The sequence below is a fragment of the Brachionichthys hirsutus genome, chromosome 12 (assembly GCF_040956055.1).
Source record: "Brachionichthys hirsutus isolate HB-005 chromosome 12, CSIRO-AGI_Bhir_v1, whole genome shotgun sequence".
Classification (NCBI taxonomy): domain Eukaryota; kingdom Metazoa; phylum Chordata; class Actinopteri; order Lophiiformes; family Brachionichthyidae; genus Brachionichthys; species Brachionichthys hirsutus.
Window position 1 is genome coordinate 10612420 of NC_090908.1, and position 22971 is coordinate 10635390.

General features: G+C 44.9%; 1 protein-coding gene across 1 annotated transcript; it reads left to right on the forward strand.

Annotated features, from left to right (window-relative positions):
* The first annotated feature begins 1544 nt into the window (after positions 1–1544).
* Positions 1545–22346, forward strand: slc4a3 (solute carrier family 4 member 3). The gene is made up of 22 exons (XM_068745925.1): positions 1545–1598; positions 3059–3236; positions 3967–4217; positions 4346–4536; positions 5452–5651; positions 9902–10050; positions 10976–11156; positions 11521–11656; positions 15285–15450; positions 16179–16284; positions 16675–16859; positions 16999–17218; positions 17719–17934; positions 18016–18164; positions 18250–18444; positions 18551–18739; positions 18944–19033; positions 19122–19288; positions 19391–19644; positions 19822–19991; positions 20929–21102; positions 22146–22346. The coding sequence occupies exons 1-22, from the start codon at positions 1545–1547 to the stop codon at positions 22221–22223; spliced, it is 3699 nt and encodes a 1232-aa protein (XP_068602026.1). The 3' UTR covers positions 22224–22346.
* The last annotated feature ends 625 nt before the right edge of the window (positions 22347–22971 follow it).

Sequence of the window (22971 nt, forward strand, 5' to 3'; positions counted from 1 at the left end):
AACGTGGAACGGCTCCAGATGTAAAAAAAAATAAAATACAAATACGTGTTCCTCACCAAACTACCTGCTAACTTCAGCTATGAATTTGTGGATTCAACAGGAGCCAGAACATTTGACTTTTTTTCCAGACCGAGCTGTGTGGCATCGAGTGGAACGTCCAGACTCTTGCCGGGTCGGATAAAAGAAATATGTCTGTCACAAGTATAAGGACAGCGAGGAACACGAAGCAGCTGAACGACCACAAATCAAATCTGCTGCAGCCCTAACCTCTCTCCCATTCGCGCCCAGCAGGGCTATTGGATTAAGCACGTGTGGCAGGTGTGGGAATAAAAAAATAGCATGAGAAACGGAGTGTAGCGTATATAGAGTGTGCAAAGTCCTTGATGGAAACTCACTGGAGCTTCAGTAGCAGCAAAAGCTGTTAGAATTAAAACTGCTGTCGTCATGGAAGCAGTAGTAGGAGTGAGAGTCATGAATAATTATCAGCTTTTATAGTGTGTGGGTTGCCAATCAGATATGGAGATGACTCCCCATCCAACTGTCCACTGGTTGTAGTTTTGTGTTCGTATACTTTATATATGTTTATATATTCGGTATCAACGTCATGTTTTTATGTAATTGATGCTGGATATATCAAATAATATTCAGTATTTGCAGTGCAGCTCAGTGCAATAACGTGCTTATGTATATGCGTACTTATATCGGTGCATCACCTCGTCCATAATGGGAGCTATGAGTCAGCTTTAAATATCTGAAGGGGGGGGGGACTCAGCTGAATAAAACTGAGACTGTTATTTCAGATGATGCAGATAATTTATGATTACTCAATTTCTTAAGTATAAAGTAATCAAAGTAATCAAGAACATGATGACAGACTTCCCAGACTTTTTAAAAATGACAGATCCTCTCCGGAGGGGTTTGTGTGTGGATTGAGGTTTCAGAATCAGGAATTCTTTCCTTGATCCTTTTAATCTGACTTGTCGGTAACCGATGCCGCATGCCAAACCCGGTCGGGAGGAGATAACGCTGAGTTTACGTGCTCTATCCGACGCTGTGTAACATGGATCTTTATACCAACAGCTCCTGGATCACAGTCCAAATGTATTCTCAACAGCAGAATTTCAGAGTTGCATCTTGAAAATCATAGTTATCAGTGTCAAGACTTTCGTTCTCAGAACTTGTTATAACCGAGTTCTGTCCACTCTTGTGTAGGTTATGCCACTCCAACGGCTTCCTGGATCCCCAACCGTGAAAGAGAACGGCTGATCCGCATCCACCACCCGGTTCCGGCTGCCTTTGTCCCCTCCTATCGTTGCCTGCTTATCCCACCGTACCCTCAACCTTACTCCCGCACCTGCCACCGGATTCACCCTCGACCTTGAGGACTGTACCTCCAGGACATCCAGTTACATGTCCCTCCATGCGAATCGTTCCCAGCTTTCGGCAGCAGCTGTCCCCGGTCCCTCCGGTTGGCTTCCTCCCAGTCACCGCGAGCAGCCTCGTCTGCGAGCTGCTCTTCACCCGCTGGCTTCCTGCCGGTCCTCATGGCGACAGGGGGTCACGTCCCTGAGATAGACGTGTTGATCAACCTCCAGCAGGTAGGAAGCACCTTCATCTCCTTTGGAAGCACCGACAAAATAAAACACTTACGCGTCTGGTGTTAAAGAGGAACCGAGTGCTCGTCTTCAGTTTCACTCGGAGCTATTTGCGCCCGTGCTGCAGCGAATCGATTGTCTGCTGGCTACCTTAGCCTTGTGGGAAAGCCAGAAGCTCTCAGTTTCATTTCATACCCTAAGTAGATCTCCCGGCGACGCTTCCGGGGTGTCTGTCTGTCTGAGTGTTAGCAACATAACTCAAAATGTTACAGACGGATCTTGAGGAAACTTTCAGGAAATGTTGGGAATGTTACCAGGAACAGATGTTTACATTTTTGCGATGATCCAGTTTGATATTTTTGTTTGTTAACATTGCAGTCAATGGAGCTTCAAAGCTCGGTTTCTGATGTTTTTCCTTTTAAAAAGGTGAAAACAGGCGACACAGTTTTATTCTCTCTCTCACAAGAGGTCTTAAACTGTTCTCGCAAATGATCCGACTCGTTTTTCATTTTAGCGATTCTCCATAAACACGCTTCGTACAGTCCCAGCATCTCAGGCCAAGCCACGCCCCGTTTACACATCTTTTAATTTGTGGGAATTAACTGTAACATTGTGCATAGATGCAATGGAGGCTGTTTTTGCTCCTCTTCCACGATGGTGGAGGAGGTGTCCGAAGCGCTGAGCTTGCACGACTGTGGAAATGTGAATGTGGAAAAAGCTACAAGCTCGTTCGGTTCAAAGTCGCCCTTCTAGATTGACGACTCGTATTGGCTCGTGTTCCTGTGTCGCTAGGTAACTTGGATCATTAAAAATACCCTGTTCTTTCATCCCACTGGCAATTAGGAAGTAATAGAGCCTTGGCACATGGAAATCCGAGACCACAGAATAGTAGCCCCCCCCCCCCCCCCCCCCCCCGTGCCAGCAGCCCGTCTCTGTGATCTGACCTATCAGAGGCACCCAATGACTCCGGCGAGACACTCCCTTCAGTCTCCACTGTCTCCAGGGACTATCTAGAGCAGTCTATCTCTGCTGCTTAGCACTATGTTGTATTGATTTGATGTTCTCTAGGCTTGAAGTGCAGGATGTTCCCATTGCAAGCCTATTTTACAACCGGAACCGGTTCTCAGTAGGGTTTGGACCGGACTGTCTAACTAGCGATGAAACTCATCCCACATTTAATCGTTCTTTGTGCAACCTGAAATCAGATTTTACTGTCATTTCCGCCTGCTCCTCTCCGGTTTTGTGCAAGAACATGGTTTTGACTTGTATTTGATTCGTGTATTGGCGTCATTTATTGGGACATTCACCATTTCTTCATTTCATCAGTGTCTGCAGAGTCATTAGCCGCCACCACCACCAGTGACAAGACTCAATGGGCGAGTCTGTTTGGGCTGGACAGGACAATTTACCCTTTGACCTCATCGGGTTGACTCTACCTCACTGTGCTTCCTCTGTTGCTCCAGGTGAAGGAGGAGGAGGAAGATGAGGAAGGATCAATGAACGGGCAGGACGAGGAAGAGGAAGAGGAGAAGGACTTGGAGAAGGCTCTTTCCGTGGAGCGCTTTGGGGACATCATCAGCGACTCTGCTTCGACAGGTGGAGACAGGATGGGTCGAAACTACACGGAGAAAGACTTTGAATGTAAGGACGTTTAGAGTTGTCGTTATATTGAATAGTTTTAAAGTGTTGCTTGTATTAAACGTTCAATATACCTTTTATCTAATTCAGTCCAAGACGAGGCCTTACAGCTATTGCTCTATAAGAAATTAGAGTATTTATGCTTTTATATGATTGTGAAAGATAATCATTTTTTAATATATAGTTCTTTGGAATAGCTTTCTGCATTTCCATTATGTTGCCATCATTTAAATCTTTTATTCCTGCTGCGACCTTGAGATAGCGAGTGAAAAAGATATTTGCTGCGTGAAATTGTTTCCTGCACAGGATGTTGCAGTTGTGCAAATGCGACTTAAATGCTACTATTAGCCTTGGATAATCATTTAATGCATATAATGCATAATTCTGTTTTAGGGCTCAGATGGCCTCAATTTAAATTCCACTAAATCATCTTCTGGAGCATTTCAGGCGGGCTACAATCTGGTGAAGCGTCCCAGAATGATGCCGTCCTTTAGTGATGCTGCTGCCATCTTGAGAAGAGCTCAAGTCTGACCATCTGCACGGTTTCATATCAGTGTAGTAGGGCAGAAAAATAGTGATATTTCAGTGAAAAACATTTTTCACTGTGAGCCTCTTGACCTTGAGATACAAAAGTACACCATATGGTACCATCTAAAGAGTCATGAGACACGCTGTTGGTTCTATATTTGATTTCATGATGTTCTACAAAATTCTGTATTTTGTTTCGGCACAGATCACAGACACACGTTTCACCATACGCACCACCCTTTATCCACCCACCTGCCCCTGCCCCAGCGTTTACGCAAGAGGGTGCACAGCTCAGACAGGAGGCGCAAAAAGAAACGGAAGAAAAAAAAGACCTCCTTGCCGCCCTCCGACGTTACACCAACCATCCACGAGGTAGACGAGGAAGAGGCGCAGTCTGAGACGGACGAACGGGGGAAGGTCGCCGTGAACACGGAGCTGCGTGAAGTCCAGCCACAGGTAAAATAAGACTGAGGACCCGTGTGTGTGTGTGTGTGTGTGTGTGTGTGTGGGGTGGGGGGCGTTGTACACACTTGAACCATGTTAACATCTTCCTACCCTCATACTGATCTTCCTCTTCCTCTCAGTTTAGTTTGGGGAGCCAAGAAGATTTGGAGAAAGTCCCACCTCTTACATCCTTCCACATGGAAAATGAGGAACATCCATCGTCAGGGACGGTCACACCCACCCAGATAAAGGGGGAGACTCGTAATGGGGAGATTCCTGCTCTTGAACAGGAGGCAGAGGAAGCAACATGCAGCAGGTCGGCTATTACAGCATCTCTGGAAGTTTGTGTTTGTGGATTCAACTCGCGTATAGCAACAGTGATTAATTTAAAAGAGGAGATTTTGAATACACTATGTATATTGTGTATATAAAAACACCACAATATGAAAGGCTGATAACATAGAAGGATGCTAATATCGAACAGAGGCTGGCTCACACTCTGATGTAACACACACTGCATTGTCTCTGGTGTGTATTTTTATTTTTTTTCTCTCTCCTGCCAGCTGGTCAAACATTCTCGTTGGACTGACCATTATCTGAGAGAGGAATACAAAGCTGGGCTGAATACGATTTCAGTCCTGCTCAGAGCTTTATTTTCTACATTTTGAAGCAACCCCATCAAACTTTAAGATTCAAAATGCCACAAAATATCTATATATATGGAAGAAAATGAATGAAAGGAGTATGACCCCCCCCCCCCCCCCCCCAGGGGAAAATGTGTTGTTTAAATGACATTTGGTGTTCCATATTTCAAGACCCCACAGCTTTACATGTTCAGAACACTAAAACATTGCAGGGACCTCGATGTTATTCATTTACATCTCTGATAATGTTACTTTGCATTATCATAGATTCAGCCTCCTTGTCTGTGCCATGAAATATCTCCTGTTTGCGTGTCTAAACGTGGAGAAGAGACGACTCAGTGCCAGTGGGTGTACGGTATTGCTGTGCTGTGGAGCCCCCTGGTGGTGAACAGATTACTCAGTGCCAGTGGGCGTATTGCTGTGCTGTGCAGCCCCCTGGTGGTGAACATACTGCAGTGCAACCAAGGAGCGCGCCGCCTGAATCTTGTGTAGAAATATTCCCTAATATCTTCTAGCGTGGAGATCAATAAGCCCACATTCGATAAATGGCTAAAACATATTTTCCTTTCTCTCAGTGTTCCCTTACATTCCGATCCCTCGACTTCCATCACGACCCGCGGCTGGTTCAGGAGGAAGCCCGTCCACCACCGCCTGACAGGGGCCCCGCGGAGCAACTACGACCTGCGTGAGCGGCTCTGCATCGGCAGCATGATCGCCCTGGAAACGGCTGTCTACCAGCAGGTGCCCACCGACGAGGCCGAGGCCCAGATGCTGGCCAGCGCAGACCTGGACGACATGAAAAGTGAGCTGGCTAAGATACGGTTTGTCTGCGGTTCCTTTACCACTACCATTTATTGGAGCCGTCCCCCGGATTGAGGAGAATGGACCCCTGTCCGACCATTTCTTCTGGTTGGGAGGATCTTGTCACAATCAGAGAGGATTAACTCCCCTGTAGTGTGACTGCGGCTTTACTGTATTACAGACAGATTAATTAAACACAGTATTGGGACAGGCTGTTATTTTGTATGACATTTCGTGGACCAAAAGTTTTAATGCTTGATGAAAAGCAACTGCAAAGTATTTTTAAAGTCTTATTCCCTGTAGAGCAAAAAAAAGGGCTCTTGACGAATATAGTGTTTTCTTTCATTTTGATATTTGTAATACCTTTCAACAGGTTGCAAGTATTAACAATATCATAGCGCAAAAAAAGGATTAATCAAATATGTACTTGGCTACAAAGTGATGGCTGGGCCAGTATACGCTCTACTTTATATTTTATATTATGAGATGGTCTTTGCTGTCCTTCTGATATGACTCACTTTCTCTGTTCGCCCACGCCACAACAGTGTGGATATTTGTGACGCGTCTCTTCCAGCCTGGCTGTCGTGTATCAGCCACGCAGCTGACTCTGTGTCAGACCTCGATGGCACCTGATGTGGTTGCTAGGTTATGTAGCAGTTCATATGCATGCATGGCTGTTAATGTAATTGCATATGGAAGATGTGTTCATGATCTTCAGCGTGTGGGTGTATCTGCTGATGATTCATGTTCACAAATTGTGAGGGCTGCAGCACTAACCATGTGTGAGGAAGCATCCTGAAAGAACAAATGCTAAATATCAGTAAGACAGTGAAGGAACCATCTTTTGGCTTTTATTCTGTCCGACATGGAGGTGGACACCGTTCTCTCATCTTATCTTTGGCTGGTTGTCTGTTGTAAAACAGATTCACCATGCTTGCAGTACCCTCTAGTGGTAGTGAGTGGTACTGCTACAGCCTCATCCAGCCTCAGCAAATCCAAATCCTAAGAGATAGGACTTCATGTAAAATGTCACGTAAAATCATGTAAAATGTCTTCTGGAACTGATCCAGAATGAGGTCAGGAAAAGCAATTATAATTTTAACATTGAAAACCCCATTTATGGATTCAAAAATCTGTTAAAAATTCAACTCTGATTCACTTTTACTTCTCATTGTTGGTGTACAAAGATACCAAGAACAATTTAGAACCTTTTGATGATGATCCAGATCACCATCTGGACGGTGTGAATCTAGTCGCATCAGGGCTCTCTCCCAAGTTCAATGATGGAACAGGCAGAAGACAGTCTGTCGCCTTGAACTGTGCAAATAATACAGGAGAATTTCTGTGGAAAAAATGAAAACTAAAAGTTGACATAATTGTCATTGCACTTTTCTTAATAGAAAAGTTCACCCTGCAGATTTTCTCTATCTGCAGGGACATATAATTCAAGAGTTTCCCTAATTTTCGTTGAGCTGTAATATCGGCGTCCTCCTGAAAATACATTCACACACATGGCGGAAGATAGAGAGACAAAATAAATAAAAGTAGAGGGGAAGTGGCAGGAGAGGATGGGAGGACTAAAAGCTCATGTCGCAAGAGAAAAAAAAAAGCCCCCCCCCCCAGCATCCAGGGGCATTAATTAACAGAAGCTGCAGTCGATTCCCCTTTAGCAGCGACCGTGCCTCTGGCCTTTCCTGCTCTAGCAAAGCAGAGTAATCATCGACTGCTTGGGAGCCATCTGGAAACGGAAAACAGGGCAGCCGGCGTCACTCGCTCACTCGCTGACGGGCCTTTTTTACCAACCGCTGCATGCGCCTCTGTTCCCAAACGGGGCATCGGTTATCTGGCTGGTTTGAGTGTTGGTGAATTCAGACTATTTTCTATACATTATGCAGTATCTATCTGGTGAGCTGCGACTTAAAGGCAAGGCAAGGGGGAATAATTAAGAAGTCTACAGTCTCGCTGCCGTCGTCTTCTTTTACGGCGCATTTGCGCAGGATGACTCATAAATTCCGAAGCTAAATTGAGTATTTATGCGGCGTAATTCTTCTGTAGCTGAACTGCAGGCTCTGTTAACGCCGTTAATCAGAGATCAACCTGCGACTCACAGGAGTCACGTGTCAGAGGTTCGGAGGAGGTTTAGGGGAAGGCGCCGACGGCAAATCGTCCGAGAAGACAAGCGAGTCCTACGTTTACGCTCGGGAGAAAGGAGCTGATGTCAACCAGGGAGCGACATACACACTTTGTAAAATAAAACCTCTCTCGGTAGAGTTCCTACGACTTCCCAAAGCCAGCCTGGACCATATCCCGCCTCCTTCAAGGACCTCCAGTGGAAACCAATATTTTCTTGCTTCATTCCAGACTCATTTCCACCAGGCTTGTTGCTATCTATTTGTCCAGTGTAGTACACACACACACACTGCATTTAATCCTACTTACCATTTCATAGACACGTGCATAGACCTGCTCAATATTCAAGCATGCAGGAAATCTTCGATAGGCGGCCATGTTTAGCTCGCACGCCTGCGTCGGATGCAGTCGGGCCACGGAACCTCGATGAATCCATGGTTTGCGTTGACGTTCTTGTCCATTAGTGGTTCTTCCGATAATTAGCACCACGACATGCCACTTTTGTAGGAGTAATTCTGAGCATTTCTTCTCAGAAATTGAGTGGCACCAACCTTTTTTGTACTTGACCTTTACCGACCTCTATCGCTCACTGTTGGAAAATGAACGCAGCGTTAATGGAAACAAAAGGCATCAACTTTAGGTTGGTTTTCAAACGTCATGGAAAACAAGTGCAGCGCTAGCATTCAGCTTAAAGGGGCGGGGTGGGGGGGGGGGGGGGCTCACAATATGGATCCTCCCTCAATCAATAACTCTTTTTGGAACTTCATTTGTGAACTGTTGCTACTAGCTCTCTGACCGTCGATCCAGCAGGGGGGGAGCTTTTTTACTAGAAGCTGTCGCTCCAAGTTTTGCATTTTATTCGGATTTAAGGCAAACACTTGATTTACGAACTGGTTTCTAAAGTTAAGGCTCTTTTTTTTTGCACAATAAAAGCGATTCAACAGATGCTAGATATTCGTCCTCGCAAAGATCCAGAGCAACAGGCGTTTCCGAGTTGGACACCCCTGGATGAACAGCGCATCCGCCTGGAGCGAAGTGGATAGGAGGCGGTACCGTCCATGGAGGTGACAGATATCGAGGGGCATGAGACCCAGGGGCATGGCGGCGCCAATAAAAGACACCGCGCAGACCGTCATGGCTCTGAACGCCGTAGCGGCGTCCAAAGAGGCATCGGAACCCCAAAGCAGCACCGACATGAGCTCCATGGTTCCTTGCCCAACATGGAGGGGCTCGAAGACTTTGACGAGTTCGTTTTGGATTTTGACGACTACGACTTGCTCGAGTCGATCCACACTCAACTGGGTTCGCCGCAAGAGCCTGTCCGTAAGTCATTGGGTTGCTATGGCGATTCACCGAGTGACCTCAGAAGGGTTTTTCTTTTTTTTTTTTACAAACATGGATGATCAGTGGAAGGGAGCTCGCCTGTTCCCATTGATGCTGTAGTTCTCTAGTAGTTCTGTAGTTCTCTGCTTAAGTAATGCCACCATTAATAGATGACTCATTGACTCAGAAAATCGTCTATGATATCGATCGAATTGACCTGGTGCTCAACTGCTGCTGCTTCCTGCATTCGTATTGATCCAGCGGCATCCACTGGTTTTCAGGGTCATCCACAGCTAGTGCGGAAAATACTTTTCATTGACCAGCGATATGCGGTTCTGCTATTTTTTTATCCGCAATTCTGTGTATGTGTGTAATAGTACGAACACGTGAACAAATAACCAAAGAATACGGGTGAAACCAGGACCTGCTCAAGGTAATGATAGTCAGAGCCTCAGTGTTATGAATAAAAACTGCTTACAACATTAAGTTGAATAAAAGCAATGTGTGCGTGTGTGTGTGGGGGGGGGGGGGGATTATTGAATTAAATTACTCTTGAAATGAGGGCATCTGCAAGATTTTGCCATGATGTTCATCGATACTCTGTTCTGGATGTTCTTCTGTCAGATGGAAACTGAAAACAAATACGGGTTCTGATTTTCCCAACATGGAACTCATTTTATAAGACAGACCAGATGACTTATTTGTTCGTAGCCCTTAAATGCCGCCAGCTAGGTTTGTGTCTGCAATACGTCTCCTAAAATCAGCCTTTTGACTCGACGCACTTGCGGCTTTGTTCAGGCCACAGGTTCGAGGACAACCCCGGCGTCAGACGCCACCTGGTGAAGAAGTCGTCCCGATGCCAGATGAGCCGGGCCAGCAACAGTTCCACTCCATTGAGCAGCTTGAAGAAGAAGAAGAAGAGAGCAACAGACAAGAAGACGCATGAGGTATGCAGCATCCCCCCCCCCCCCCCCCCCCCCCCCCTCCACCTTTAACTACAATGACCTCCATGTTGGCTTCGCTATGGAGGCAACATAAAAACTTGTTCAAATCCAACTTGGGGCCTCTTTGCATGTTCTGTGTCTGCGTGGGTTCTCCGGCTTCCTCCCACCACCAAAAAAAAACATGCAACGTAGGTGAATTGGTTACACTAAACTGTCCAGGATCCAGGGTGTACCCCGCCTCCCGCCTGTTGCATTCTGGGATATCGGCTCCATTGGATCCTGCAACCTGGATTTGGGATTAAGCGGTTAAGAAAATTAATGAACAGTCATTCTATTGTCTATTCGTTAAAGTATTGGTTTCAACACCATTTGTAAAAAAGAGTGGACTAAAAAGTGAAATTGTGTAATTTGACCCATTGTTAAATTAATATGTATTGCTAAATATGAATAATAAATAGAAACCTTTATTGAGGCGTAAATTCTCATCGTGAGCAAATTGACTTGAAAACCGCTTGAAAAACAAAACTTGCTCCTCGTGGTTCACCTAAGCTTGTCATAGAAAAATACTTCAGGCCCACAAATCACTGCTTTATTTTATACGATCTGAGAACAATCTGCTAAGAAATTAGAGCAATGTTGAAATGAGACAAAGTGTCTCACCGATCCTTTTAGTTGTCCAAACCGCTCCTGGCTGGGTCCAAACCGCTTTATCTGGACCCCATGTTGACTGCGTCATGGTCTTAGCTGTGCTGAAATGTATTTTCCTCCTGCTGTTATTTCATGTTTTTCTTTTTAAAAGTTGCCATAGGAACAACCATACAGTTTGTTTTTTCTGAAATAACAGAAATTGTATCGAATACGCAGATTTCGTTTTATTTCACATTAATGACGCTCAATTACAATTTGTTTTTTTTTTACCCTTTTTCAGTTATTTGTGGAACTGAACGAGCTGATCGTGGAGAAGGATCATGACATGCGTTGGAAGGAGCGCGCCCGCTGGATCAAGTTTGAGGAGGACGTGGAGGAGGAGACGGACCGCTGGGGCAAGCCTCATGTGGCGTCGCTCTCCTTCCGCAGCTTGTTGGAGCTTCGCCGCACCATCACACACGGTAAAGCGCTCTTGTGCGGCAGCAGAGCACACACAAACAACACACACACACACCAGCGTTCTGGAACAACCTTTCCTTGTCACAGGGTTGCCTGTTCCCTGGCAGTTCCATCCTCAGCATCCTTCTACCGATATAGTCCCTGTCTCTGTCCCTGTTTGGGGCCGGCTCAAGGGAGACTCTGGCAATGCTACGCTAGCTCCTGCTAACCACACTTCCAGTGCTACCCATGAGGCAACATTAGCTGAGATAAAAAAACACATTAATTAACAACATAAACAGAAAGAAGCAAAACTCAGTAAAGCAGAAATGCAATGTAATTTAATTAGAAACCTCTGTATTAAATCTTCCTACATTTTCTTTTTAGGCGCCGTCCTTCTGGACCTCGAGCAGAACTCTCTGCCCGGCATCGCCCATCTGGTGGTGGAGACGATGATCATCTCTGATCAGATCAGAGCTGAGGACAGGCCCAGCGTTCTCCGCGCTCTGCTTCTCAAGCACAGGTCAGTGAGACTGATGTTCACTTTATCTGGACAGAGTTTAAGATAGTAATGAAATGTTCTTTCTGCCACTTTCCTGGGATAATGTGCTTTAAAAGTTGAAACAAACCGGTATTTTTTAACGGTCAATAGTTCTCATCAATTTTATAAAATCTCAAGGCCAAACCTGAAACTGTTTTACGTGGCCTCCGTGTAATTTTCGGTGCAGCTAGCCTATCTTCCTCCTCTGAGCTAAAAGAGTTTCTTTGTTTCCCGAAAACGAAGGAAAAACCCTTCGACTAATGAAAATCCCCTTCCAGGCTATCGCCAAAGTTCACTGATGAACTCACCTGCTTCAGGTTATTTGTCATGTTCCCCAAATTCATGACGCTGCTTTGCTCCTAGCCTAGTCTTCCTCATTAGTCTTCCTCCTGTATTGGAGGCAGCTGCAAAGAAAGAAAAAAAAAAAAGAAACCAACTCATGGAACAGGGAATTTCCAGATTGAGACCTTTGGCTCATCTTCTGGTGAATTTCCCTGACGCTGACTGAGTTTCAAATGTCAAAGCTGGAGGCTGGGAAAGAAGACATGAACCAGCCTTTCCAAATGTTTTTGGGACTTTTCATAAATCCATCTTCTTTTAAGATTCTGAAGCGTTTATTTTGAGACAAGAAAGACTTATAACCATTGGTTATTTCAGCCATTAGTCACTTTTTCACGACATGCAGGAACTTCCCCTGGACACTGGAAACCTTTGGGGGAAATCATGAGCCATTTTTTTTTTTGGACTCAGGAAGCTTTTTTTCTGAAATCCTGTAATTTACCGTGTTAGAACGACAAATACAGAAGAATTATTTTTCAAACTCACATTTTAGTGACTTTTCGAGAATGACAATTCAGTGAAAATTTAACTTATCCTTACAATGAACATTTCTCTAATCTATCACATCACATCTCTTGGAATGATGGTTGAATGAAAGTGTCATGTTTGTCTATTTTTTTTTTCCTGTGTTCTGTGTCTGACCTCTTTACCTCTCATTGTCACACCTGCTCTGTTTGTCACACCTGTTCCTCATTCCCTTCGTCACCATGCCTTCTTATCCCTCCCTCTGTCTTCAGTCTGCCAATTCACCGAGCCTCATAGACCCCTCACGTCATAGCCATAGCCTTGTTTCTGAACCTTTGCCTGATTTTTTTTTTTGCCCTTGCCTTTTGCCTGAAGATTTGCATAACTTTGCCAGTGTGCACTGTTTTCTGTGTACCGAACCCTTTGCTCTGGATTAAACCCTTCCGTTGCTCTACCGTCAGTCTGTGCCTCTGCGTTTTGACTACGTACCCTCCTGTTCAGCGTTCTTGACAGAAAGGGGGATAACAACAAGCACAAATAAATCCACTGCACATTCTGCTCAGAACACTGTCTATTCCTCACTTTTTTTGTGATGGTCACAATCACATTAAAAATAAAATGCATGGAAACTTCAACACTGACTTTTCATTTTTGAGCACAAATGCAGACAAGTTAGAAAAAAAAAGAAAGAATTATATCACATTGTGATGCAATGCAGATGTCAAACCACACAATTTTGGTTCCTTGACATAAATGTAGATTAATATTTCTACTCCAGTTGAAAGACATTTGTCGCTGCTTTGTGCTTTCTGCATGAGCAGGTTCTTTTCGGCCAGCCCTGTCCGGCCTATTGGTATCAAATTCAGTCTTACCGGTGGAAATTATTGCCTGTAATGTTGTTTAAGTATTTGTGAGTAGATTTTGATGGCTGTCATTGAACTCTACTACTTTACGTTCAGCTTCTACAGGCGCTCGGTTCTGAAAGGCACTAAAGACCAAACTAGAAGTCTTAACATCACTAGAGGGGGGGGGGGGGGGCATGGCTAATTTAGGTTAGATACACGCTGCTGGCACGTTGATGAAATGCATGTGTCGGCTCTTTGAAATGGTTCCGACTCGTCGATCGGAGCATTGGCAGCATCGGCCAAACTGACCCAACGAGCGTAGAAAATGGAATATGTGCGCTCACATGTAGGGCATGATAGATTTCCCACTGTTGCGTAAGCACAAAAGGCTCGTTAAATGTCAGCCCTCAAACTGAATGAACTAAATGTAAGATCAATCATCTGGACAATGTCATTATTGCACTCGAAAAACGCTGCTGCCATTTGAGTCCCCGGATTTCAGGAAGCATACAGAGATGTGCTGCTAAACATTGAACTCATCGCCTGTTTAGAACGGTTGCTCTGGAAACCACTCGAGCACAAATTGCTTCAACGTCACGCCGCCTTCTTTTGTCTGGCGTCAATCTTGTCATCTTACGGGGCTTTATGGGCCAAATGAGTGGGGTGTTGCCACCGTCAATGATAAATACTTTTCTTTAAGAGGGAGTGAATTAGACTTGAATACATAAAGCAGACCTGCCAGTTCTCATGGTTTGACTGTGAGACTCACGAATATCAACCGGTTCACACACACACACCACACCTCACATTTTTCATGCTGAGAATCCTAAATAAGTAAAATCAAATTTAACATTTTAACTTCCTCCCTTCTGTTCGCTTTGGAGCCCATCCCTGCTTGGGACAGGAAACTCCCGCTCTCTGCATGGCATGGGAGTTTTATTCAGGCACATAAAATCTCATAACATCAAAGTTTCTGAATATTTTTTTCCACCACTTTTTCAAACCGCTCGAGAATCAATCTCAAAATCTTACTGTTCATGTCAGGCTGATTTATTTACAGCCAGTCAGTCAAAATAACGCACTGGTCTGGGTCAGAGGAGACAAGAAGTGAACCCTTTCATTCATCATGGGGATACAGATGCCAAAATATTTTATTTCTGCCATGAACAACTATAGTATTACTGAAAAATACACACTTGTATATATATATACACACACACACACTACTGCTGTCAAGAGGTAGTGTGATTCAAATCCTTCCTTCACCCCATGCCATCTTGAATTGGGAAGTTATACACCGGAATTTTATGAAGAAAGAATTTCGTTTTTTAAATCTGAGTTTTAAATTTTTTATCAGGTTTGAGTTGTTATCATTTCTGCTTGTGATGGTTAATTAATTATAAACAGTATGGAAATAGCAGGAAAACAGTTTTTAAACGCTGCATAATTGGGGAACAGGCAGCACCTGCCAAAGCACACAATATTCATTGTCACTTTGTTCTCGGAATACTGAAATTTAGCAGCTTTTTTATTGTTCAGAAGGTACACGATGGAGGAAAAACAAGAAACACACATTTACTAAAATTCTTAATTATATCAAGCTACCGTAATCATTCATTCGTCACCATTTTAATGGTGCACAGCTTGTTTGAATTTGCTTTGGGGTCTGATTTAATGAAAGAAGAAAAGTGGGCCTTGGTGGGTGCTCTGCTGAGTGCCCTTCACTTGGTGTAAGTTCTCTAAAATTAACGATATTACTATGAGGATATTATCAAGCTGGTGTTAGCATCAGGTGAAATTAACTCTTTAACTCTGTTTAACCATTAACTAAGTTGAGACTCACAGAATCGCTAGCATGCCTGTTAGCATTTTAGCCTACTGATGTGAGCCTTTTGTACAAATTGAACTCGTTTAGACTTACGGAGCTGTAGACTCACATTTTCCTATTTCCGTCCCTATAGCCATCCAAGTGACCTGAAGCATCGGTTTCACCGCCACCACTCATCTAGCAGTCTCCACGGCGGCTTCAATCACAACCACGTCCAGGACACCAATCAGCCGCTGGTGACCGAGGAGCACGACGAACATCACGATAAAGGGCCGCCGGTCTATGACCCGAAGCAGGACGTGTTCGTCAGCCTCTTTGTATGATCCTCATCGGCAATCTCTATTCCTCACGCCTCGCGCTTTAAATCAACGCCAGACGCTGGAAAAAGATATCTGCCCCGATATGAGATCTGGGTGATGATAGACTGTGACAGGCAGTGCGGGCTGGCAGCACAGTGACTATCATGCACATAATAAGTGCTTAGGTAGTACTCACAAGAATGCACACGGGTAATTGTACTCAGCTATCTAAATGGACAGAGTTAAAAGCGCCACTGTCTTATCTGGTTTGCAGTTTGCTTTAGGTTCTTTAGAATCAGCAGCCGGCATGATTACACTAAATTCCTCACGTATGGCCGATGGCTCAAGCGCGGTTCTTGGGAACAGCCCTCCGTGAGGTCAGACGCCACGCAGACGGTTCTGGAAGTCGGAGAAAGCGTGCCCCTCTGCTCCACATGTGTTGAATTATGTTCTCGTTCAGCTTAGAGGTGCTTCCAGTTAAAGCTTCTTGATACATTAAGAGTGAAAACTTAATGCTCTCCATGGCTTAAGAAGTTGGCAAATGTAAAACAGTCTATTAAAAAGATTCCCTTCGCCATAAAGCAGGCGATTTAACCCAAACTCCCAACGACATTGTGCTTTACTGTACATTGCCAAGCCTGCGTCCGTGTTGCATCACGCTGTCACATTACATTGGTCAGGAAAAGCAATGTGGATCTTTTTTTGTTTTGTCCTGTCACTCCTTGCAGAAATCTCTCCACCCGCTGCCTCCCGAGAGCCATCCGGCCGCAGCCAGATCGATGAAACTCCTTGCCAAAATTCCCAAAGAGGCAGAAGCTGTCATTGTTCTCGTTGGTGAGCTGTAGAAGTTGCGACAATGCAGATTAGTCTGAAGACTTCCCCTGAATCACTGTTCTATCATTTAGATGATGACAAATAAAACACTTGTCGTCATCTACTGCCCCCAAACCTCCTGATGAAAAATCTGAAGGTTCTTTCATCCACTGAAGATCTCTGAAAAAAGGCGTCTTAAAATGTGGATCGGTAACAACGTAATTGTCCGTTTTTGGCGACCTGATCCTTTAAATTAACGGCACTGAACTAGCTGTCTTATTCCACCTGAGGAAGTCTGCCGAATGAATCAACTTATATTTAGATTCCTGCATAAGCAAGTGAAGTCTGCGATAGCCAGAGAGCATTCGCAGAAAGGGTGTTTCCTCTTACACGCAAAATGTTTCCCGTCAGGCTGTGTTGAGTTTCTGGAGCAGCCAGCCATGGCCTTCGTCCGACTGAATGAAGCGGTTCTCCTGGAGTCGGTGCTCGAGGTCCCGGTTCCTGTTCGCTTCATTTTCGTCTTGCTCGGTCCAAGTCAGGCCAACGTGGACTATCACGAGATCGGACGCTCCTTCGCCACTCTCATGTCTGATAAGGTACGTGCAAGTTGTAAAAGGACGGGAAACGTTTGGTTCGCCAAAGACAAAGAAGTTATTTATCAAATGATTGATGGCATATTTAATTCTAGCCTTTATTTAGCAGTCTGGGATGAATGTTTCTTTTCTTCTGCCACAGACATTCCACGAGGTGGCCTATTTTGCGGACGACAGGCAAGACCTCCTGAACGGTATCAATGAATTCCTGGACTGCAGCATCGTCATCCCCCAGTCTGATGTGGAGGGCAAGGACCTCTTGAAGACTGTGGCAGACTTCCAGAAACAGATGCTGCGCAAGAGGAAGGAGAGGGAAGACAAGAAGCACCACTCCTCATCTGGAATGGAACAAAACAACAAAGGTACTCTGTCAAGTCCTTCGCCATTCTCTCGGCGCCAAATCCAAGTCTTTTAAATTTCCTGCAGAGCGTTCCTTGCAAGTTACATGGTATGGTCCTCATGGCTCTTTTTTTATGCTACCACTAGAGGGCGCCTAACATTTTCTAATATTATACAAGTTGGCATAGGCAAGGCAAGTTTGTTGGTAAGGCAGGTTTCAACATGTATAAGCCTTTAAAACTATAGAGAGAAAACAACATTTAAACAAAACAAAACAAAATGCTTGAAAATAAACAAATTAAATCAAAGAAAATTCAAGGAATATAGTACAATGCTGACCGGTCCTTTAACCCTTTTTATGTTCATACTGTATATTCCCAGTGTTTTCCTTTGTTTTTCTTTAACCCTTTGATGATGATGCTTCACCCGCAGCCCATATTGTCCCGTGTTCAACTATTTTACGGCCCTGATGGGGATCGTTCGTCATTTCTTCATCTGATGAAGCCTGTTACAAATCCTCTAGAGGCTAGTCCGGAGGAGGAGGAGGAAGGAGACCAGGAGGTGGACCCATTAAAGCGCTCTGGGATTCCTTTCGGCGGCCTGATCCACGACATCCGCCGCCGCTACCCGCACTATGTCAGCGACTTAAAAGACGCCTTGGACACACAGTGCCTCGCCGCTGTCATCTTCATCTATTTCGCTGCGCTTTCGCCCACCATTACCTTCGGAGGGCTGCTGGGTAAACTGAAGCTACCAGATATTCGGATTCAGTGTCGTTTGGGAATCTGAGCTCTTGAAAATTGGCTGTTTTTGCATACAGGAGAAAAAACACAAGGCATGATGGGAGTGACTGAGCTTATTGTGTCAACTGCAACTCTCGGAGTTATATTCTCACTGCTTGGTGGTCAACCTCTCCTCATCATTGGTTTTTCGGGACCCTTACTGGTGTTTGAAGAAGCCTTCTACAAGGTACTTGTCATGCCAACTACTGCAGTTTTTTTGTGGTCACATCATGGCCCCTCTGTAACTAACATATAGATGTTTATTCCTTCAGTTCTGTCAGTCCTACAACTTCGAGTACCTGACTGGCCGAGTGTGGATTGGATTCTGGCTCATTGTCATCGTCCTGGTGATGGTGGCCGCTGAAGGAAGCTTTCTCGTTCGCTACATCTCACCCTTCACTCAAGAGATATTTGCATTCCTCATCTCTCTCATCTTCATCTATGAGACTTTTTCAAAGCTCATCAAGGTAAACGGGAACCACGGCAGATATTTCACAGCACAGTGAACCAATTAGAATGTATGGTGACAAAAACAAAAGATGGATTGAGACCCTCCTTTTTTTTTGCTTCTAGGTGTTTGAGGAGCATCCACTTTTGGCAGCGTACCCCCGTGACACCACCCCAGCTACCGGGCTTCAAGGCGTCGACTACATCAGAAGCCAGCCCAACACCGCCCTGCTGTCTCTGGTGCTCATGATGGGAACTTTCTTTGTTGCTTTCTTCCTCAGGAAATTCCGGAACAGCCGCTTTTTAGGCGGGAAGGTGCGCTTGTTTCTTATCTCTTAGAACTTGGACAGTAGAGATCTTGGCTGCTCGGGTGTGGAGCCTTCATTCCATTTTGTTTTCCCAGAAGGTCAATTTGAGGATGATTCACTCTGACCTGTTGCTGGTGAAACTCCTGCGAGCAGTAAAGATGCAAGAGTTTAATGTGATGAGGTGCGTTTTGACATTTCTCCATGTCCTCAGGCAAGAAGAATCATTGGTGACTTTGGCATCCCCATCTCCATCTTAGTGTCGGTACTGGTGGATTACAGCATTCCTGACACCTACACTCAGGTAGCTGGAATGTCTTTTGTCCCAGAAATGTGCCCTGGAATTTTTCTTTTTTAGTCCGGTACCATCAACGTATTTAATTGGATTCCAGAAACTGAATGTGCCGTCGGGCTTTTCGGTGACCTCCCCCGACAAGAGAAGTTGGTTCATCAGTCCCTTCGGTGACAAGCAGCCGTTTCCCACCTGGATGATGGGCGCGTCTGTCGTACCTGCCGTGCTTGTCTTTATCCTCATTTTCATGGAAACTCAAATCACTTCGTGCGTACAGTATGACTGCATCTGTGAGTAGAGAGTCTCTTTTGCAAAAAAATGTGTTTCACAAAACGCCCTCATTTCCATCGTTCCCTCCGATCCTACCAGATTGATTGTCAGTAAGAAGGAGCGCCATTTGGTTAAAGGCTCAGGCTTCCACCTGGATCTTCTCCTCATTGTCATTCTGGGAGCCGTCTGCCCTCTCTTTGGTTTGCCGTGGCTCACCGCGGCCACCGTGCGATCCGTCACCCACGTCAACGCCCTAACCGTCATGAGCAAGGCCACGGCGCCCGGCGAGAAGCCCATGATCCAGGAGGTGAAGGAGCAAAGGCTGACTGGGCTTCTTGTGTCTGTTCTTGTTGGTAAGAGGAAGGGGAACACACACAGTGATTGTCCAGTCCTGATGTAGCCGGCGATATCTGTAAAACATCGAATTTGCTAATTCCCCAACATTTGAACAAATATGACGCGTTGAACGAATAATTATCTGCACAGTTCTAATGAATGGCCACACCTGTCTCCTGCTTCCTACCTTCCAGGCATGTCGATGGTGATGACGGACGTGCTCCGCCTCATCCCTCTGGCTGTGCTCTTCGGCATCTTCTTGTACATGGGCGTGACTTCTCTAACTGGCATCCAACTGTACGAACGCATCACGCTCATGGTCACGCCCGCCAAGCATCACCCAGACCACATCTACGTCACCAAGGTAACGCATGCAATACCAATGTTTACCACTCCCACGTTGCGTCACTATTAGTGCCGAGTTGGACGAGTGGGAACTGCGGCAGCGGAGGCGAGGCGATCGTGATCGGTGATCTCCACCTCTTCCTAATCCAGAAAGCTGTTGTCTCTTTGACGACAGTGAGTTACAAATAAAGTAAAGGCTGAGGAAAAATGCGTGGTGATGGGGAATGCTGCAGGCTAAACTCAAACAGGGAATGAAATCTGCAGTTGAAGATCCATAGTTTAGTTTGTGGCCGATCAGTCTCTGCTAGATTTATCTTCTCTATCTGATCGACAGTAAGGAAAGACAAGCATATGTTAAAGGGACACATGCATCTTTTCTTTTTAATTTGACCTCACCTTAGGAGGTTGTGGCTTTCTTTATTTGTTGGCTTATGAATTGGTTGGTTTTTATTAAATTTGCTTGGACATTGCAGGCAAGGGCATTTTTCAGCATTTTCCCTCTTTCAGAAGTGGGCGAGGCTTAAATCATAGTACCAAAAAAAAGTATAAAAACTGGGACAGAGAAACAGCGTTATGATCCTTTCATAACCTTCCTGACCTTTTAGTAAGGCAGTTTCCCGAATGTCACAGGAAATGCTCGTATTCTGTTGGAAGATCTGTTGGATCGGACCAAACATTTCGCAACGTTTCCCTGTCAGTCACGTCTCAGGGATGATCTGCACATCCATTGAGCTAATTTGAGTCTGCGATTTTTTTTGGCCGCTTTATTATTGTTCAACAAATTGTCCACGAATGCACGAAAAAGCTAAAAAAAAATACAAAAAAAATAGCTTTGCAGGAGTTTTCCTCTAGATGGAGCCACAATTATTGGAGAATTTAGAAATCAGTAGATCGAATGTGTTTCTAAAGCTGTGGTCGACGGTTCCATTGGTTTTTCTGCCCACATGTTTCTTCAGGTGAAAACGTGGCGTATGAACATGTTCACCCTAACGCAGTTGGCGTGCATCGTGGCCCTGTGGGTAGTCAAGTCCACCGTGGCCTCCCTGGCGTTTCCCTTTGTCCTCATCATGACGGTGCCGCTGCGCCGTCTCATCCTCTCCAGGGTCTTTGAGGAACGAGAGCTCCAGGCGGTAGGTTGGCCAGCAAAGAGTGTATTCCAGGAATGTATCGAACTGCGCCGCAATAACCAAATCCCACAGAAGCCTTGACATACTCAATGTACACCGAATTTAACACGAGATGGATGGTTGGTGCGTTTTGGCACATATCACACTACATCGTGTAAAGAAACGCTTTGATAGCCAAGTGATTTTTCTTCCTCTGTAATCCTGGCCAATTTTCTATCCAATTATTTCCAAACGATACGCAAATATAGCTTTTTTGCTCTGGGATCCAGCCAGAGAAAGACTCAGAGTCCACTCTGAAGCGGGGCTTTATGTTTTCTTAGTTGGATCCTCCCCCAAAAAAACGTAAATGTCATCACCATCAAATTAAAGCCTTCCGTTTCCAAAATGTCCTATTGTTTTTTTTTCTTCTTCTTCCAGGAGCTTAACTTGACCACGATTTGTGTTTAGTTCATCCAAAGGTCTCAGGACCCCAAAGCATTTTTATCAGCATTTAGTTCTGGTCCATTTCATGTAACTCCGCCTTTTTGTTTTTTACTACTTACAAATCAAGCTATGAGCACGAGGAGCCAAAAGAAATAGTTTGACTTGTTGGGGAAAATTTTCATTCTGTTCTCTTTCTGACATTTAGATGACAAGTTTGACCAATAGAAAGTAAGAAGTCTGTGCCAGCAACTGGCTAAATTATCTTACCACTAAGATTGGGAATATTCTGACATAAATCGACAAGGCTAAATTTGAGTTTTTAACTCTCATCTGGATTGTTGAAATGAAACGAGGAAATAAGATGCGTGCTCATGAGTAAATCCGACTTGGACAAAGTTCGGCTGGCCAGTTCTCCTTTTTTAATTGTATGTTATTTATGTATGCAACGATCAATCTCTATTATAGACATGCGATTAGTATCACTTGTCGCGTCTAAACAAAATTGTCAAACTCTTCCTTTACTATACTACGACTGCTTGTGAATTTGCAAAGTAGCCTACAGATTTGTTCAGAACTATTCCCAGGATGCCTCAGTGAAAATGAAAGGATCTGTTTTCTCACAGCTGGATTGTGACGAGGATTCTCCCAACTTCGACGAAGACGGCCGCGACGAGTACAACGAGATCCACATGCTTGTGTAAATGTAAACCGGGGACCCGGCCAGTATGGCGCCCGCCGTCCTCCATCTGCAACCAGTCAGAAGAAGCCTCGATGGAATCCTCGGTGTCTACTGGTAGCGATGGGAGCTGGGGGGGGGATACGTTATGCCATTTGTAAAATATTAAAAAGCTATAGCCTTATAAGGACTTCTTAGCTTTGTTTTGTCCAATCTTTGAAAGAGCACGCCTGATGTTGGGTTTACGGAGCGCCGTAGTGTAGCGCACCCCCACCCGACACGGATGAGGCAAGGCTCTGGGCATACGTGCAATGGCGGCGACGTTTGGGACCACGGCAGGCTGCTGAATTTTTTATTTTATAAAAAAAAAGATTTGTCCAGAAAGCAGCCATTTTGTTTAATTTGAACCAAAATGCTTTGGTGTTTATATGAATTGACCCCCTGAATTTCACTGCCGATGTCGTTCAGACGCCACGTCCCCGCATTCCGCCTGTCATTTGCCCGAAGGTCGCAATGATGCGCAAAACAGGAAGTAAATAGTCATTTTCCTTTCTGTACAGATCTTTAGTAATAAGTGCTGGAACTGAGCTAAAGTTGTCACTGCCAATCAGAAGCCACCTCTTTCTAATCTTCCTAATGCCAGAACGGAGAATTGTGGTTCTTAAACTCAGCTTTGAGGGACTTTCTTAACCTTCATCCGACTTCAGAGGCGGTTCTCTCTCAGCACAAGAGGAAAAAATATATAAACAGAACAATGAGCCTCAGCCATTGAA